General features: G+C 36.0%; 2 protein-coding genes across 2 annotated transcripts; both read right to left on the bottom strand.

Moving 5' to 3' along the window:
• Positions 1–19: 19 nt before the first annotated feature.
• Positions 20–4,235, bottom strand: LOC107644503 (TORTIFOLIA1-like protein 2). Its single transcript, XM_088486560.1, has 6 exons — positions 3,326–4,235; positions 2,755–2,949; positions 2,550–2,652; positions 1,514–2,178; positions 521–1,231; positions 20–404 (listed from the first exon to the last, which is right to left on the bottom strand). Exons 1-6 carry the CDS (start codon positions 3,995–3,997, stop codon positions 216–218), a joined length of 2,535 nt encoding a protein of 844 aa, XP_088342686.1. The 5' UTR covers positions 3,998–4,235; the 3' UTR covers positions 20–215.
• A 1,679-nt stretch (positions 4,236–5,914) lies between these two features.
• Positions 5,915–13,766, bottom strand: LOC107644501 (cycloartenol synthase). The gene is made up of 19 exons (XM_016348369.3): positions 13,721–13,766; positions 13,370–13,577; positions 11,983–12,168; positions 11,555–11,644; positions 11,284–11,478; positions 11,065–11,149; positions 10,202–10,368; positions 9,321–9,509; positions 8,788–8,901; positions 8,413–8,535; positions 8,213–8,335; positions 8,035–8,133; positions 7,655–7,711; positions 7,488–7,534; positions 7,240–7,383; positions 6,908–7,085; positions 6,495–6,575; positions 6,141–6,224; positions 5,915–6,034 (listed from the first exon to the last, which is right to left on the bottom strand). Exons 2-19 carry the CDS (start codon positions 13,565–13,567, stop codon positions 5,921–5,923), a joined length of 2,274 nt encoding a protein of 757 aa, XP_016203855.1. The 5' UTR covers positions 13,568–13,577; positions 13,721–13,766; the 3' UTR covers positions 5,915–5,920.
• Positions 13,767–13,813: the final 47 nt, after the last annotated feature.

Raw genomic sequence — 13,813 nt, 5'->3', positions numbered from 1 at the left:
CATGATTCACAATCAATATCTTGACATAGGTAGCCAAAGATGCATATTGCTGAAACAAAGAAAACACAATCTTTGCAATATACATTGCTATCAAACATCATGAACAAACTTCCGAAGTTACTTAATTTCAGAATGACTAGCAACGAACCATTGACTAAACCCAACACTAGATAAAGAAAATGGCATGAACATTTTTCCCCTCAAATATACAAAGATTATGAAGTTTCATTAATCTTACCCCATATATGATGCAACTTCATTGCTAACTCAGTGGCACACCTTCTTTCTGCGTGACTGATAATATTCAAGTCCCCAGCTTCCTGAACTGCAGATAGAAGCTGTTCCTTGACTTCAATGGAGAGAGCAATGCAATTTGGTCCATGGATGGTGCTCATTTCAACAATCTAAAATAAGAAAATACCATAAATTGTTTGAAGTTAATACATGACACTCCATACTGTTAAAAACTACCAATTCAAGCGTAAAATTTTACTCTGAATAACAATAGTAAGCAACTCACCTGCTGCAACCAGGGGATTATCGTATTAAAGAATCTTCCTTCAAGAATATATGATGCTAAAGTACTAATAAGAACGTTGACTGTCTTCACTGATAAACTCTCTATGACCGGACCGGTTTTATTCAGAAGCTCAACAAGTATAAGTTCATCACCAGAGCATAGAGATTCCATGTATGCAGAGTTTAGATCCCCTTCACTCACAAGCCGTTTCACACATTTCCAGTAGTTGGTATTACTCACACGACAACCAATTCTGGGTTTGGCTCTGGTAGCACAGGAAAAGATATCATCATTCTTTCTCACTTGAGTAGAAATCATGCTGCGTGTATCATTCGCAGAACTGTTCAACATATCCTTCTCTGTAAAATTCCTTGCATTCTTTGGCTTGTAGCTTTTCCATGAATCTGCGGTATCTCCAGCAAAGTTCCTTGGTTGGCTCCTTGAAAATGTTTTCTTCTCCCAACTTTCGGATTTTTTATTTGATGACAAGCCAGACGGCTTACCATTAATATCTACAGATGGCCTTGGAGTGCATGTGGAGAACCTAGGAGAAGCTGTATTTTGACTCGGCCTAAAAAATTTGGAGTTTTCTGAATAAGAATGTCTTCCTCCTTGTACGGATTCTTGAGTTAATCTATCAATTACGTTTTCTAAGCCTACCATTTTTGATTGGATTGTAGAAAGGGCATCCATTATGCCAGTTGTAAACATCTGAAAAAGATTTAGAAGCATATCAAGTAAAAGGTATATCATATGGCATGTGATGCACAATGAGAAACACCCAAGTCCAGCATTGAAATTAAAAGTGTACCATAAGTTACAGAACTAACATTTTTCTATACTCCCTCGTGATAAACACATGGATATTTTCTACATTATGTTGTCGTTAGCCAAGTGAGAGAATCATGAAAAGGCAACAACTCTTATTGATAACACTTAAGGACAAAACTTATATTCAAGAAATTGTGCATATAAGCACTGGTGTATGAATACCTGTAACTGATGCATCATGTTTGCCTGTTTGATTTCCATATCCGAAAGCTGATTCTGAATACAGATCATATCATTTGCAAGTTGAACACAGCAACATTCATGTGGAGCATGGGGATTTTGCTCTGTTATTGTAGAACCGGAACTTCTAGGATTCTGAGACTTTATGGAGTACATTTGTTCATTACAACTTCCTTCTTCACCAAACTGTTCACTTGCAAGTGGCTTCTGAAATCCATTCTTTATAAAGCATTCATGAGAAGCAGCTAAAAACTTGGTCTCAAAGTTATCATTGGTAAGATTAGAGACAGAAGAGCACTCCTGCTTGTCATCCATAGGAACATATTCATAACCAATGTCGCGCATGCTTGTAACTTCTACACTAATTGTTTCTAATGGCTTGGTGACAGAACTACTCTCAGAATCTTCATTCAAGCTATGGAATTCCACTATAGAATGAGTTCTAGGAACTGCAATTTCAACATGCCAATCGTCTTTGAGATGCTGATTATTTCCGGCATAATTTTGACCTCCCTTTCTAGCAGACAGAGGAACTCTTCCCATTGTTGATTTTGTGTTAACCTTTTGGGCCTTGAGATCTCTCTGTCCAGATTCGGTTGTACTACTAAGATCAGCCGAGTCACCTCTGCATGTGTTTTCTGTGGATGCTATAAGTGGCAGCAAGACACAAAAACAAGAAATCGAAATCAAAAGCATGGAAAAAAAATAAAAAAAAGGCTGACAATCATAAGCATGAAGAACATTTTCACATTACCAGAGGATGATGTGCTCAAGATTAGTTCATTTTTTTTTTTTGTGGGAATAAAAAAGAAAAAGATTCTTCCGAATAAACTCTGCCTATGTTTAAGTAATTTTCAAAGTTTTATATAGCTGATCCCAATGTCGGATAAAAGAAGGTTGTATACTTGTATTAGGCCATCAACAGCGGATAGCCACCATTAAAACTTTGTTGAATCTTTATGGCATGGAGTGAATATTACTACCTGAGATAAAATTTCTAGTAAAAGTGAAAGAAGACCTTTTATGGAGGATCCTGTTTCAGAAGGCTCAGGAGTATTAGGGCCTGGAAGAATTCTCCAATACTTAAGTGCTTGCAAAACAGCATCCCTCACTGGTTTCACCTACAACCAATTACAACAAGTACTTAATCAGTTCACAAGAAACAAACATGTGGTTCATTTCATTAATTTATGTGAATAATAATATATCAGATTGACAAAGACCTTGTCAAATCTACATGACTCAAGAGAACGAATACAGGAAGCCCTTAAACATGCCAAGAAAGAAGCACCACTCAAACCAATCTCTCCTAGTGCCACGGCAGCCGCTTTGCGTGTCGCCCAATCACTGTCCTTTAGGGCCTCTTGGATGCTAGCAATAGCAGTGGACAGCACATTCTCGGACGGAGCGCCCCCACCCTGAAATAAAAAATAAAATAAAATAAAAAACAACACACAGTTAGTCACACACTGCAACTAATATTAGCCAGATGAAAGCTCTTGAAACTTGCACTCAAATGTTTTGTTCAATTGATCACATAATTTCATAACTACAGCTCAAAATCCACCTCCACTGCAATTGAATTCGAATTGCAAGACTTAAACCATCTCAGATATAAATCATTTTGGTCTAAGCAATTGAGTTTAATGTATATACATTGTCATCTAATTCAAGCGCAGATGCACGAGTAATAGGTTAATAGCATGGTATCTCATGAAACTTTCTATTACTATCAATTTGGAACATAAACCAAACGAATAGAGCTGAAAATCAAATCAAATTACAAAACTGAACCTGGATAATGCTCTTGTTCAACTCAACAAGTGCCGGTTTCGCCATGAAGTGCGGATTCTTAAGCAACTTGAGAGTTCTTACAAGCATCTTCTGCAAAACCGCCACTGGAGGATCACTAGTATTATCCACAATCCTCGCCAGGCACATCGCCGACCCGCTCTGCACGTGCTTGTTTTGCTCCCCTAACGCCTCGAATATCGGCCTCACCACCGCCACAAACGCCCTGTCTCCGCCGCAGCCATTAACAATCTTGGACGCCAAAACCCCAACCGCGTCCACGCACGTGTCCCTAACCACCGAATCCGCATCCCTCAACCGCCTCACGATGCTGGACACCATCTTCGGAAGGTACGGGAGAACGAGGTCGCCGTGGACGGCGGCGACGGTGGCCATAAGGCGGACGCATTCTTTCCGTATGGAGGCCTTCTGGTCGGAATCGGTGTCGAGGAGGCAGGAGAGGAACGGCGAGACGGAATCGGCGGTTAGCGAGCGCGCAGTCCTGTCGAGCTCCTCGACGCCGATCTGGTGCGTGTCGCGGTCGGAAAGTTTGTTGAGAGCTGTAACTACCTTTTGCTTCAGCTCGAAGAGCGTTTTCGCTTGCGATTGGTGGTTGTTATGTTGCTGCGAGTGTGGCTTCTTCATCTTCGTTGAAAGCAACGAATGATAACTCATATGTGAAAATTTAACTTATATCCAAATCCGAATACATTAATATAATGATAAGAATAGACCAAGTTTTCAAAAGATAACAGAGGAATAGTTTACAGTATACTTGAAACTGAAATTTGAATGAAAGGAAACAAGAATGAGAATCTCGAAGCTATTACATATGTTACATTGGGGAGGGGAAAATGTGACTGAACCAACAGGGTACTGCACGCAAATTGAGGAATGAGAGAAAGTGTGAGACAGGTTCATGGGTTTGTTTTTTGTTTGCTATCTGGGAAACTATGTCTGACTCCGTTTGCTTTAAATTTTCGCGCCGTAAGCTATAGAATTTGAATTTGGGGAGCGTGTCTCGGGCCCAGTTTGGATTTGGGCTTTGTTGGGCTTCAGAGTTAAATAAGCTGATGAAGATTAATCGTTCTCTCAGACCAAAAACGAAAACATGTTATCTCTTTCTAGTTTCTACGACGAAAGCAAGCGATCATTAAAAAAAAGTAGGTATTATTGAGTCTATTGACCCAAGAATGAAAATTCAAAATATATGGGTAGGGGTGGCAACACTACCCGAACCCGCGGGTACCCACCCCGCTCCTACCCGTTCGGGGCGGGTAATTACCTGCTCCCACACCGGGCGGGTTTTAACGGGGCGGGTTCTTGGGAGGGGCGGGGCGGGGTCGGATTTAGGTTAAATCCGCCCCTACCCGCCCCGGTATATAATATATATAATATATATAACATATATAAAATAATTAGTAAATGATTAATAATATTATATCATATATAAATTTTTACTTTAATTTATGTTATGTATGTAGATGGTGGTTATATAATTTTAAAAATTTTATTTTATTTGTTGGATTTAATAATTATAGGGGCGGGGCGGGTATCCACAGGGGCGGGTTAGGGTTTAACATTTTACTACCCAAAGGTAGGGCGGGGCGGGTTTCATGCGGGTTTTTTGTCGGGCGAAACGGAGTCGGGTAGAGCAAAAACCCGCCCTTACCCGCCCCGTTGCCACCCCTATATATGGGGCACAACTTTTTAATGTCTGATCTCCAAACAAAAATTTTACTTTTTAGTTTTTACTGAAAAAGTAAAAATTATACATTCCAATGAAAAAGTTAAATTTGTCCATGAGTTATAACTCAAATCACATAGTCTTCTCATACTCACTTAAGAGGTCGCAGATTCAAATCTCTCTATCTTTAATAAGAAAAAAAAAATGAAAAGGTTAAATTTCAATACGACAATACCGAATCATTATAATATTAAAAATATTTGTTACAAGTAGACTCAAACAAAAATGCACACATTGGCTTAAAATCTTTAAAGGAAAACAGTTGTAAATATTAATCATGTTTTATTGGTAACATAACATTTTCAATATATTTTTGCAAATTTTATTATGCACTACTGTGACTCATGCATATTGTAATTAAGCAACTTTTAACATGTTATCACGAGAGTAGTCGGAAGAGATGAATGTGTCTTGTTTGATGTTATCAAAGTATGACTTGATTCATCCAGAAAGTAGATAAAATGTTAAAATGTAGCCAAGAACAAAAAAAAAATGTCAAAATGTAGCTCTACATAGTTTTATTCTACCACAAACATGTTAAAAATGAGCGGAAGCGCAGTTTGCAAACAAAAACATCTTTCACGCTAACGGGTGGAAGAACACACATTCAACCAAGATTTTAGTCAAATTTTTCGTTGTATCATTATTGTTCTAACATCTGAACTATGGCAAAACGTTCTTATCCTATATTTAGTTAACTCTATTTATTTAACATTGCAATCCTCCACAAGTCAGCTCTTTGTTTAGCTCACTATTAAACTAATTTAGTCATGAAGTGTTCAAGAAGTGAATTATGGAACAAGTAAGATCTAAGACTGAAATAGTTCAGACAGCTTCCAGATAGAGCAAGATTAACGAGCCTGCAACACATTACATCGGTATTCGCCCAATGCCCAGATAGGGAATATGTTTCTATATGCAGCATAAGTGATCATGCAATTCCTGTTGAACACCCCCATGATTTCCTAACAGGAGAGAAAAGAAATATTGATTTAGTAGTTGATTTCTTTTGCTATTTTAACAATTTAAATTATATACAGAATGCAAGATATGGGGTTTTGAAGTCAATACCTCTTGTGGAAAGTCACCATTGTCCATCTGAAAATTTATCAAATATGCGGCTGCACGGTGCAATGGTTTTGGATCTCTTTTGGCCTATTCACACATTTACATTCCACGTGAAATATAAAATTATATGATAAGACAAATGCAAGATAACATGAATTTGCAAAGCATTGCCATGGTTTTTATATAATACATGCATCAACGCAGGTGGGATATATATAAGTTATGTAAGTTTTTTAAAAACTTTCGAAGTGATAAATTATCCTACCTCAATGAAGAATAGATTTGGTGCAATAATAAATTTATCAGTTCAAAACCATGGCAACAGCACAAAAGTAGCAAATATTTTGCTGTATATACCTGTCCAGCAGCAATGAGAGCCAGCAAGGCCCATGATGTGTTTACGAGATGAGCCCTATTGTTTTCAAGATTTGAATACACCTGAAAAACAGACATTGGGAGAAAAATAACTATAACTCTCAGCCTTTAGATTCCTGAAAGTAATGAAGTATTCTAACTGAATGTTACTTATAAACAAAATGCAATACGTTATATGAAAATTGTATCAGTTTCATAAAATTCATCGTCTTATACTCTCTCATTTCCTTCCTACACACTTCCCAGGAAGTTATAATCTCAGCAACTTCTTTATCATGTTTATGCATGCACTACTCGGAAAAGACTCTCCCACAAGCAAATGCTTCGTAGTTTTAGGAATTTCTAAATTCTAAGAAAAATAAATGATATTAGCATTTAGAAACAGTAAAATTAACCTTGTTTTGACAAGACAAATAACTCTCTCCCCATCCACCATTTGAAAGCTGCTTAGACAGCAGAAATTCACAAGCTTTGCGGATGGCTGGGCAATCACTGTAACTCTTTCCAGCAGCAATCAACCCATTTATCCCAAACCATGTGGCATAGGTGAAGCAAACTCCCCATGAACCATACCTGTTAAGCAGATTTGAGTGGTTTAGAGGTCTACTAAACTAACAGTTCCATTCATGCTAAAGCAAGAGGTCGAAACCACAACATGCATAAATCAACTATCAAATCAATAGATAAAAACTTGAAAATAGTGGTTTCCAAAAAGGGAGTAGCAAACCATGAACCATCTGAAGCTTGAACGCTTTCAATATATGCAGTGGCTTTTTTAATACAGCGGCTTATTTCTTCTGGGCGATGCATGGGATATAATTTCCGAAATGATGCCAATGCTTGCAAAGAGGCTGATGTACATTCCACATAACTATAGCATATAGCAAATAGAAATATTAAAAGATTCAAATGATGGGTTAAGGGATAGGAAGAGGAATGCGAAAATTTATACTGAACAAGCATTTGATAGCTTACCAATAATCAATAACTATATCACCAAAAGTTTCCGCTGGATTTATTATCTGCAAGAGAAAGCATTCATCTAAGTGTGTATCTAATCTTAATCCAAAATCAACTTCCTAAATTTTCAGGATCAACTCGTCAAGTAGGCTAATTTCTAATTATTCATAAAATAAAGTTACCTCCAGCCATCTATATGATCGTGTGAGTTCATATGTTGCAAAGCCACCATCTTTGTTCTGAAGAGTTGGGAAAAGAAAATTAATAAATACATCTCTAGATAATAACATTGATTCTTCAAACAGATTCAACAAATTTTAAGGAAACTATTTGCTCATGCACCGTGGATCACAGTCAGACAAACAAGATATTTAAAATAAATAAATATTAATAGAAAAAATGAAGAAATTAATGAGAAAGAAAATGTTAAATAGAGAGAGGATACGGTATCTTTACAAGAAAGAAAAAAGATAAAATGAAGATCTTCTTCCACCAATCTATCAATGATTTATTTGCTCAAACTATTCAGATAATCTAGCTTCAGCCAAGACGAGTCTATTACCTGCAATGAGAGCACGACATTAACAGCATCATATAGCCTCTCTGCTTTGATTGGCTCACCAGCAATCTTCGGTGAAATTTTGGAAAGTAATAGAGCAGCCTGAAAGTAGCATATTTAGCAATGTGGCAGCATAAATTAAACAAGTACAATTTCTCTACTTTTTTCAATCAATAATTACTTTTAGTCCTTCAGATGTGCAGTCAGATATCGGCCATCCATGATCTCTAGTTGAAAAAGGCCAAGCACCTTTGGAAATGTGACGGTACCAATAATTAAGATCACCTGGACAATCTTCTAAAACCTTTTGCAAGAAAAAGAGAAATGTTGATCAACAAGGGTGAACCGATGCAACAATAGTAATAAAAGTGTAAAAGTTACCTGTGATTTCTTAATAAACAAATGAACTTTTTTAATAGTTTGACCATATTCTTCAATGAGGTTGGATGAAATAATTGCTTGGACCGCAAATGCAGCATCCCATAGTTGACTTCCATTGTATCCCTGCAACAAAAATTGGTTACAAGTAAATTTCGTGATGTAAGCTTTAACAAAAATTGGTTACAGGTAAATTATATGACCTTAAGAAAAGCTCAATAATGCTGCAACAATAGTTTCACATATTACTTGTTTTGCACCATATAATATCAATTTTAGGCCCATATCATTCCTAATCATCTGTGAATATGTCCAATTAAATCAAAAACATCTTCTGATCACTCTGATAAGAGAGAATAGGTTGACTAATATGTGGACCTGCATTTTCATGCCATCTTCAGCAATCCACAAATAATCATTAAGCCTTGGAAGATGCAACTTGAAGGCTTCTGAATTTGGATCTTCTATCCAACAGCAGAGCATATTCAACACCTGATTGAGAATCGTGCAGAATAACATTAACAAGATAATTAGTATTTCATTTTTATCTCAAAAAATAAATGAACAAAAACTATCAGTATTTTTGCTAATCAAGTCCCCAGTTATATATATATATATATATATATATATATATATATATATATATATATATATATATAGGGAACAACGAAGAGGTGCTCAGACATCCACAAAAAATATAATCAACAGTTCAACACTAAACGAAAATAACACAGTAAAAGTAAATCAATATGTAACCAAAGCCTAACAATTATTTTGGTCATCAGATAAGCAAGTTATACAAAGATGAAAAGAAGGAGATTTCTAATACCCCAATGCAAAGGGTGGGAAGTTAAGAAACAATGAATAGTTGAAGGGAAACCTCATGACTCCTGTTCCCTCTCAACAATTACCTTGTTTACAGGACCTATGCAAATATACCGAGTATTCTCATCTTCATAGTGTATATGCTTCATTACAGTCGTTAGAGCCCTTTCTCTCAACTTTTTTCCAGGCCAATGCATCATAATGGGCTCAACGACCTTGTGTAGAGTGGCCCAAAGAACATCTTGAATGAATGGATGAGGATAGTACAAGTCTTCCTGCATGAAAACAAAGATAATCCTCTTGTAACGTTATATTTAGCACAATTAAATTGGTAGTTAACAATTCTAGAGAAATCAAATGCTGATTTGCAATGCTCCATTGACGGAGTTTCTAACCGCCTGACACTTCCCACCTACATTCTTCCACACAAGTTTAATTTCATCACAAAAGGAATGAGCCTCTGCATTACTCAAGCTTCAAGCCAAGGGGAATTTCAAAATTCAAACAACAGAGGACATTAAATATATAAAAACCATTCTTGCATTATCACTTATCAGGTAAAGCTTTTTTGGGAGAATCAGTGCTTTAAAATGGAGATAATATGCTATAATGGTGGTTTACAATGGCATTATTCTAAGGAGAAGGATAAGCATATAAGAAGTATCCTAGTAATTACTTGGTTGATAAGGGGTGGCAAACAAAGTAGCCAGTAATAATAGTGACATGATGGTTGCCACTGTAGTTTGTAGATGGGTATTATGTGGGCATAAACAATAGTAATCGATTTTTCTTTGATATAAGTTCTGGTATCAATTCAACAGGATAATCAACATATGATTTTGATGAGAAAAAGAAGCCAATACGAGGAACAAAGTGCAGATTCTATTTCCATGCAATTGTTAACTACAAGAGAAAATTCTAAGTGTGGAGGCTCAAAATGTTTTCACAACTTACAAGCATCACTAACCTTAGCACACAAATTGCGAGCTTTATCCCAGTCTATATCATGATATGGTATGTTATAGAGCTCTTTTCTCAAAGACAACACTGTTGGTGTGATTGGACCAACAAACCTCTTGCCATATAAGTAGGACATGGGCAAATAGACCATCCGGCAATGACACCACATCCTTCCTGTACAGCACAAAAAATATAACTCAGTGAAAAATACATATAACAAAGATAATTCACCAAAAAAAAAATTACAATAAACATAGACAACTAATTTTAAAATGATTCTTTGTATAAGTAATCAACAATAGAAGTCATTCTTAAGGAATAAGGACTGCATATACTGCATGAAGTCATGACACAACCTACTATACCAGCCTTTTATTCAGCAACCAGGATATACACTACTTAATCACGACACAAAAGTTTTCAGATTGAACAACAAATAAATTCCAGCACAAACTTTACATCGGAAGTCTTTTGTAAAACTTTAAGTCATCTTGTTCAACCCAAAATGATATATGTATCTCTCCAGCAACAAGATCAGGTTTCGTGTTTAAGTTGAAAGGAGTTATCACTATCATCTTGTAATTTGCTCTACTCCTGGGGTAAAAAGTCCAACTAATATACAAAAGCTGATCATATCAGAAACTTTATCCATTTGTAAACATCCTAATGAGAAACATTCAACTGTAAAGCATGGAAGAAAAATGAACTCTTGGAGACAATCTATCATTTAAGTAACATCTCATTAACATTGATAACCACTTAAGTGGCCAGTTGTTCCTAAACTGGAAATATTTTTACCCATCCATTAGTTCATGTATTCTCTCTGAGCAGATTGATGGATAAACAAATAGAATAAAAAAGCACAATAACCTGGATGAAATGGGAGCAAGTACGGAAGTAGCCATATCTCAGGGGGCATGGGATTATTTCCTGACCATTCATGTGCCCCAAGCACCTATAATCAAGAAGTAGAAAATAAACAAGTATACCATATACATTAGTAAAATCATTAAAAATGTCTTAATATTCATATGATAAAAATTTAAAAATAAAAAATAAAAAGACTCAAAGGTAGGCTAAGATTTTAACTGAAAGCCACATCTTCCCCCATGATGTTATGTAAGTAGCACCACCATGTGATTGAATCCAGTTACGTGCCTTCTCCATGTCCCCTCCTCCATCATTAGGTCCCTCACCAAGCAATCTCAGAACAACATAATTCAAGACAGAGCCAAACATGGTGCTTGGACCTTCAATATGCAAACCCCATCCACCATCCTTGTTCTGTAGTTACAGTTAACTAATGAGAATTCTCGGACAAGCCCAAATATTACAGGGAAGGATGGCACGAAGCTCTTACCTGTTGATTATAGAGATATCGACATATTTCCTTTTTATGTTCTTCTGTTAAGACTGCATTCAGTGCCCCAGTGACAGAAAGTGTAATTATCTGTTTGATTGGATATCCCAAACAGTATTAGATATCCACAATTATCAGGTCAGAGGGAAGACAATGTCAAACATAATTTTGAAGGCAAAAGTTGCAGGATTTCAAAAACAATGTGTTTCAAGGCCAGAATATGCATAATATAGCAATTAACCCAAACATTATTTGAGTTCCATAGTTTCAGTTGGAAGGGAAGACAATTTCAAACACAATTTTGAAGTCTGAAGTTTCAGTATTGTTAAAAAGCATGTGTTTCAAGGTCAGAATATGTGGAATATAGCAATTAATAGAGAAAAAATTTCACACAGGAAAAAAGATCAAGTGTTCAAAACAAAACTTACTAAGCCAGGCATAAGAAACATGGGACCCCCATAATCTCCAGGCCAGTGTCCATCGTCACTCTGGAGAGTTGAATGGAAAGTAATGGCCCTTTTTAATGTTCTTGTCACAGTTTCTTCAGTAACATCTTCAATATCTTTCACTCTGACTTTGGGTAAGACTTCACTAATTGGGTTCTCTTTTGCAAACTGCAATGTTTTGTAAGAAACATCATTGAACTTAAAAGGATTGAATTTCTGATATCAGAAACTTATAGCTTTGATACCATAAAGCACAAAATATAATGTACAACCTCCCAGTATAACAATATGATAAAATGATTATCTAAAATGTACTCATTTTAAAGATTTAAAAATCACTTCTGAATTAATTTCCACGTTCAAAGAAGGAATAAGTATCAAACAAGTACACAGTATAGTAATATCTGCTGCAATTTTCTAAGAAATTAATGAACTAGTTCAGTGTCTGACTGATTAATAGCGAATAAAACCACAAATAAAAGCAGAATTTATATAAGAGGGGATTATTATGCCAATAGCAACCAACTTTGTAGACAAGGTTAAGAACTGCCCAAGGATTAGTTCCGCACCCAAATGTAGCAAAGAAAACAACTCATGATCTTACCGCTCTAGACCCACCTATTCAAACTTAACATATGTTGTCACTTCTCCTCTACATAAAGTATGAATCATTGATAAGTCTAATCCTTAAATTTTTTTCAAACAGGAACCACTAATCTAATCAAATGCTCTTACAACTTTTGATACTTTATTTAAAAATAAAAAAATAAAAAAATTATAAAGTATAAATTATAAATAAATAAAACAAATTTATTTCAATATGATCATTCCAAAAGAATTGAGTGATACATAAAACATGAAAGAGACAAACAATGCAAAGTCACTAGCAGTGTATTCATCGAAAAAGCATAAAAATATATCACTCGACTCATCACCACATTTAAAATAAAAATAAAATTTAACAAATGGCCAGTGACCAGCAGAATCAAATTTGTCATGGAACCTCGAAGAAGAACAAAGATGTACAGTTTCATACAAAAACGACTCAACTTACAAATTAAATTAAGATACCGATAAAATACCGCCTAAACAACGCCAAACAAAAAAATGTTACAAAAATGCACGGTACCATTGTAATTATGACTATAAGCACAATTATAATCACTATTATAAGTTTTACCAAGCATCATCATCATTATTATAATCACTAATCCTTTCTTCGACAATGACATCAGAAAATGAGGAAAACAAAAACTCAAACACGCAACGATAGACTCCAAAAACAAAAATAGAAAGAAACTAAACTCAAAAGAAAAAGAAAAATTATCAAAACTAGAATGGAAATTAACATAAAATAGAAAAAGAGTACCTGAATGCGCATGAGGAGATCAGCGCTATGCTTGTGTTCGAAGCGATTCTCGCGGAAACTCTTGCGAGCGGCTTCAATCTGAGCGAGCTCTTCCGGCGATCCGAGATTAGGATCGAACTCCCAAATCTGGCGGCCAACGTGATCGTTAAGTGTCCGAAGCCATGGGCTTCCGCCGTCGGAAACCTTGAGCCTCCACATTCTCTTCGGTCTAAACAAAATGAGAACGGAAAGAAGTTTAAAAGTGACAGAAATGAAACGCAAATGCAAATGCAAATGCAAATCCAAAAATGAAAATGGAAATGGAAATGGAAATGGATGTGAAGAAAAGTATGTAGGAATAAGAATAAGTACAGGCCACGGGGTTAAGAAGAAGCCACACGAGGCTGTAGAAGCTGACTTGGTTCTGATGGAGGTTATTTGTTGTTGATACCTCTTATGCAATAA

The sequence above is a fragment of the Arachis ipaensis genome, chromosome B5 (assembly GCF_059453495.1).
Source record: "Arachis ipaensis isolate K30076 ecotype BB chromosome B5, ASM5945349v1, whole genome shotgun sequence".
Classification (NCBI taxonomy): Eukaryota; Viridiplantae; Streptophyta; class Magnoliopsida; order Fabales; family Fabaceae; genus Arachis; species Arachis ipaensis.
Note: the sequence above shows the minus strand (reverse complement) of the source record. Positions and strands in the feature narration are given on the sequence as shown.

Coding starts and splice junctions, on each gene's coding strand:
- LOC107644503 (XM_088486560.1), bottom strand. CDS start 3,997: ATGAGTTATCATTCGTTGCTTTCAACGAAGATGAAGAAGCCACACTCG. Junction 2,950..3,325: donor TGAACAAGAGCATTATCCAG/GTTCAGTTTTGT, acceptor TTTTTATTTCAG/GGTGGGGGCGCTCCGTCCGA. Junction 405..520: donor TAATCCCCTGGTTGCAGCAG/GTGAGTTGCTTA, acceptor TTCTTATTTTAG/ATTGTTGAAATGAGCACCAT.
- LOC107644501 (XM_016348369.3), bottom strand. CDS start 13,567: ATGTGGAGGCTCAAGGTTTCCGACGGCGGAAGCCCATGGCTTCGGACA. Junction 11,150..11,283: donor GGGGGAAGATGTGGCTTTCA/GTTAAAATCTTA, acceptor TCTTGATTATAG/GTGCTTGGGGCACATGAATG. Junction 8,536..8,787: donor AAGATGGCATGAAAATGCAG/GTCCACATATTA, acceptor TTTTTGTTGCAG/GGATACAATGGAAGTCAACT.